At 35.1% G+C, this 5,662-nt stretch overlaps 1 protein-coding gene across 1 annotated transcript in view; it reads right to left on the bottom strand.

Annotated features, from left to right (window-relative positions):
- Positions 1–1,552: 1,552 nt before the first annotated feature.
- Positions 1,553–5,662, bottom strand: part of skor1a (SKI family transcriptional corepressor 1a) — a 19,793-nt gene continuing 15,683 nt past the window's right edge. Inside the window, exon 8 of the mRNA XM_014001537.1 lies at positions 1,553–1,824. Within this exon, the coding sequence (XP_013856991.1) occupies positions 1,730–1,824 (95 nt within the window). The 3' untranslated portion in view covers positions 1,553–1,729. The remainder of the gene's footprint in view (positions 1,825–5,662) is intronic.

The following is a 5,662-nucleotide window of genomic DNA, read 5'->3' as shown; positions in this document are numbered from 1 at the left end:
GTACTTTTACTTTTAATACTCAAGTAGATTTTGTCAGAAATTTACTTTTGATACTTAAGTATGAAAAAATTCTGATACTTTAAGACTTTAACTTTTATCAAAGTATTTTTATGATAAGATGCTTGTACTTTTACTCAAGTATCACTTTGAGGTACTTTATACAACACTGCTGCCTAGAATGAGGATGATTGTGGCTGAGACATGAGTGAAACACGTAGTCTATTCAGTGAATCCCAAATTTTTCAACACCATTTTAATTTAACATTTTGCCCATTTTTGCCTTTAGAAAAAACATGGTGGGAGGTGGTTTTGCGCTGCAGACCCCTGAGGTGCGGCCTAAGCATTTGTTCTTAATGGATTTTTAAAATAACTTATTTTACTTTTCCTTTTATACTGTAAGTAGTTTCAAAAACGGTACTTTTACATTTTCACTTGAGTAAAAACTTTGAGTTGATAAATTTACTTTCCAGAAAGTATTTTTAAGCCCTGGTATTTGTACTTCTACTTAAGTAAAGACTGTGAATACTTTTGACACCTCTGTGGTCATAACTCTGTAACACTCCGAGCATAAACTCCTTGCTGAAATCTTTGACTTTAACTGATAATTACACCACAAGTACATGTCATTATGTGTAGTTCAGTGTAGTAAAGTAGAATTTTAATAAACATTTTAGTATAAGCTGAGTATAGGTAATATAAACTTTGTTAGACAAAAAAAGTTTATAATGAGAGCACTTGAATATACTACTGTTTAGTAAGGGTCTGTGTTAGCAAAATATATCAGGAACTAGTGGTAAGGTTTTAATAAACCTTATGAAAGTAATCRCTAGATGTACGCCTAAAACTGATTCACATTTGAAGTCATCCTAATTCAGAATTGTTGCTACAGCTGATAAATAAACAAAAAAAGTCTCTAACTCTGTCATTTATATTGAGCTACAATTTGGTAACACAACACAATTTCTAAGTTCTAACACAAAACATATACCAAGTTATGTTAAAGTTTTGACTAAAATATATTTAACTCTTTACCTCATGAGATAAGATAATAGTTTAAAACACTGAARTGATACACTCTTCAAGGAGTACTAGGCCTTTAAGTTCAAAATAATTAAAAATACACTCTTTACAAAGAATTCATTTCTTACTAATATGTTTAATACATAAATATTTAGTGTCTAATCTGTGTGTCCCAATTTAAAATATAAAAAACAGGTAGATTAGAGTGWAATAAGTAGATTTTACAGCTTCAAAGTGAGTCAAATATGATGAATCTACAGATTGTTTTTCACAAAAACCTTTCTGCTCCTTATAGTTTTCAAGAGAGCCAAAATTCCTATTTCTATATACGGTATGCGGTTCTGTACTTACAGGAGGCAACATAACATTCCTAAAATTCCTTTTAGAAATCAAAGTTCTCTTGGAAAAAGTTTGTGTGATTCTGTATTGAGCCAGCAGAGGGCGCTCTGTCCTTCCAAATGATTTTGAATCGAAAAGCACTGAGTTAAGAATCTCCTCACTGTTTTTTTTATTTTTTATTTATTTGTCTCTCCGTACAATTACCAAGCATTCACATCATTTTTACAATTTTCTCYACTGAAATAAGTAAAACACACAGGAACACACCAAACACGTTACAGGCTTTGTGCACAAATAAGACAAAGAATCAACTGAGAATGACTTTGAGCTGCTGGTTCACAGAGCGGCTTGTCACAGAGGTTTCATTGTGTCATCGTGGATCTGCACCATCTGTTGTATTGTTGCTGAGACAGGTGTCCTCTGACCACACATGTCTATAAAAATCCACACCACGCAGAGCAARTACTGGAAGACAAAAATAAAGCCTTCATTTTTTAAAGATGCTTGAGAACATGGTGACTTGAGAATTTAAAATAGAAAACACAAACAATCCTATATTTATCAGTGCATGAAAACATGTATATACAGATGTAAACACATGAACATATATTCAGTTTGACTCATGTTATTGTTGTTTTCTTTATATAACTTTTTATGTTATTCCAAATAATAGCTTAGTTGCTACAAGTCTTACTGCATGTTAACACATTATTTAATATTAATATAAGTTACACTAAAACATCCCTTTGAGCCACTGAAATTTAGATTTTTTTAAGCAAATACTGTTTCTTTATGATATGTTAATGTCATGATTTTTAGTTCTTTGATAACAGATTGCTGAATTAAATCTTCAGTCTTATTTAGGATGATGGCTCTGTGGTTAGAACTGTTGCCTCACAGCTAAAAGGTTTTGGTTATGATCCTTGGATCAGACCTGGGGTCTTTCTGTGCTGGTGTGGGTTTTTTCTCCCACAGTCTGTAAACATGCATGCTGGGCTGCCTTTTAGTCCAGGTCTCTGTGATCTCAATGAGATTTGCCCGATTAAATAAAAGTTAAAGAAACAAAGATTTAACCAAGTTTTCAAAACGTGTTTAGTGTTTATTATTTGTAGATTTCCATTAGACAGAAAAGCTGGCAGAACATTTCAACTGGGTTGGGCTTATTTCTGTTCTATCAGATTATAAAATTAATTGTCAATTAGAGAAATTACCAATTTGCCTGCATTTTAAGAGAGATTATACGATCGCTGAATCATTTATCATATCAAAACTCTTAGAGTTAGAAAATCTTCAAAACACCTTGATGAGGTTAACTTCTTGTTATTGCAAGGAATTCAGGGGTAACAACAACAAGAACAAGAAAATCAGAGCAGGAGATGGAAAAAAAGGCAAAACCAACAATAAATTAAATTGGGTCAGAAAAAAACTTATCGAGAAGAAAAAACAATCACAAACACTAGCAAAAGACTCACAAAGACGCAAAATGTTGACCAATATGTAGACAGCAACAACACAAAGATCCTTACAAAGACACAAATTACATAAGATACAGGAAAAACTACACACAAAACACAAACAAATAGGAACAATATAATAAAAAAGTAATAAAAAAGACCACAAAGGCACATTGTAAAATAAAAAAAACAAATTAAGAAGACAAAAAATGTTGAATAACCTTCAAGAAGCTAATTTTAATTTTATAAATTATTATTATAAAATCTTACTCACAACTTTCAAAAAAGAGGATAAAAAAGGATAAAACTTGCAAAAGAAAGAACCAAAACAACAACAGACAAGAAATTGATGAACACATAACCCTCTGTGTTTGTCTGCGTGTATTATTTAGTTAAATACACTTGTAAGATATTTCCACTGTACTCTGACTGTCTTCACTTTCCCAGCCCTGTCAGTCAGACTGAATGAGTTCAGGCTGCACAYGACATTTGTATTCACTGAAAATTAGCATTCATTGTGTGTCAGTGACATTATGTGAGTATCTGTCTCAGCATGAAGCATCCAGGGACTCCTGAGCTGTGTAATCAATATCTATTAGTCCCCCCCATCAGAAGAATTAAATTTCACTATGGGCTCGGCCTGCTCCCCCGACTCCACGTCAAACATTATAAGTTGGCTCTGGACATGTGCGCTGATGTAGCTGCTTAATGAAAGAGATCGTGTTGGACTCAAATAACAATGTGAGGAAATCTGATCCTTCTCTGGTGGTCTGGCAGGAGACCAGCAGGTGTCAGCTTCGCACAAAAAGCAATAAAATAAAATAAAAAAGACTAAACTTTGTGAATTGTGGCTTTTATTTATAAAAGTTGTGAGTTTGGATTATAAACCAGAGTTTGCTGTTTTTAGGGCTGATTGTTGAATGCATCTGAGTGTAGCACAGTYGGTAGAACTGTTGCCTCTCGGCAAGAAGGTTGCCAGATTGAAAGCCAGCTAAGGACCTCTCTGGGTATTCTCTCTGTGCATGCATGGGTTTTCTCTGGGTGGCTCCTCCCACAGACCAAAAACATGACAGGTTTTTTTGTTTGTTTTTGTGTTTGGGAACYCTAATGATGCTGTGGAGGAGAGGGTGAACGGTTGTTTGTCTTGTGTGTCTCTGTGTTTTGGCCCTGTGATTGCTACCTGTCTAAGTAATACCCCACCCCTCACACAGTGACTGCTGGATGTGGGCACCAGTGACCCCGATGGCACTGAAAGGAAGAAGTGGGTAAAGATAATGGRCAGATTGAAATGCATGAGGATGACAGCAGTTTCTATAGTTTGATGCAACTTTTGAAACATGAATAATAAACTGAAGAACTTACTGTGTTTTCATAATATTTTATGTTCCCATCAGTCTGGTTAAAGGAGAGCGCAAAATCCTGTAACTGCTTCCAAAATGTGAAACAATGTTGTGGAAATTATGTTTTGTTTTGTTTTTTAATTTGTGAAAAGCGCTGGAAACTACAGATCACATCATATTTTTTTCGGGCATTTCAGACAAAGCTGTAGATTTTTTAAAATCATCTTTCTGTGTATACAGTGGGTTTATCCCCCCAGTTATCTGAATCAAAAAGGTGTGCCACAAGGCTTTGATTTAGGATCCAGCCTCTTCGYAACAATAATAATATAGGACAGAATATCACTCTATGTTGATGATGCAGTAGTTTATTGTTGTGCCAACAGTGTCTTTTATCACCTGCAGACTTCATGTCTGTTCCAACTCAAAATGGTGCGAAATGTTGACAAAACTAAAGTTTGTTTCAAAACAAAACAAACAAAAAATTACAGCAGCTCTCCCCTCTATTAAAACAATCCATGGCACACCGAATGAATGTGTGTCGACCCACAAATATCTTGGAATTGATATGAACGAGATTTAATATTATTTTTTCAATTACAAGAAAAACTGAAATCAAACCTGAACTGAAACCTGAAATCTTTACATAATCCTGTTTGTCCTTTGCTGTGARGAAATGGTTAGTTGCTGTCACATTTTTACCCCTCTCCACATTGTTCTATATATATCCATCATTGGCCACACACAGACTTTTACATTAGAATAATCTAACTTAAATATCCATCTTTTGCCCTCTGCCAACTTTATCTTTCTGTCACCTAATCTTAGCTGCCACAATCTTTGTCACCTTATGCTTTGATGCTCAGACCTGAAAAAAGGCTGTCTCTTCTGTTTCTTCTTCTTGAAGTAAACCAAACTTGAATTTGTCCAGCTGAAGATTTTTAAAAGGATTCTAAATCCAATGGAAAAGACAGCAGTGAAAACTAAATATTCTGCTTAGTTTGAAGCAGAAGTGTTAAAAGTCCTGTCACTCATTACTCAGAGGTATAAATAGGGTTTAAAAAGACTTCTGTAGATATTGTTTTAGCCCAACTTTTTTACTCAAGTAAAAGTATAAGAAGTTGAGTTAAAAACAACATTAAGGACAAAAGTTAAGGCTGTGCCATAGAGCACAATCCCGCCTCCCAAAAAATATTTTTAAAGGCAGTAATGATTAGAAAACATATTGAAATGTTACTGTGGAAATATTTGGGATGCACACCTGTCTACTTGTTTAAACTGCATATATTTCTCTGCCAACATCATCTTCACACTCCCCACCCAGCAGACAGGTGTGGGCCAGACCTGGCACACTGGCGGCAGAGTGTTTTGTCAACCTGATGTGGGCCAGGCCTGGCAACGATGGCGCTGTTTTTAAGATCGTGTTGCACACCTGCCCCAGTCGTGATTTGCTTTATGTGGCCCATGCATGGACCACCTCTGGCAAATCACATCTGGACCACCAAAGGGCTG

The sequence above is a fragment of the Austrofundulus limnaeus genome, unplaced genomic scaffold, assembly GCF_001266775.1.
Source record: "Austrofundulus limnaeus strain Quisiro unplaced genomic scaffold, Austrofundulus_limnaeus-1.0 Scaffold9, whole genome shotgun sequence".
NCBI classification, from domain to species: domain Eukaryota; kingdom Metazoa; phylum Chordata; class Actinopteri; order Cyprinodontiformes; family Rivulidae; genus Austrofundulus; species Austrofundulus limnaeus.
This window is presented reverse-complemented; position numbering and strand designations above follow the sequence as displayed.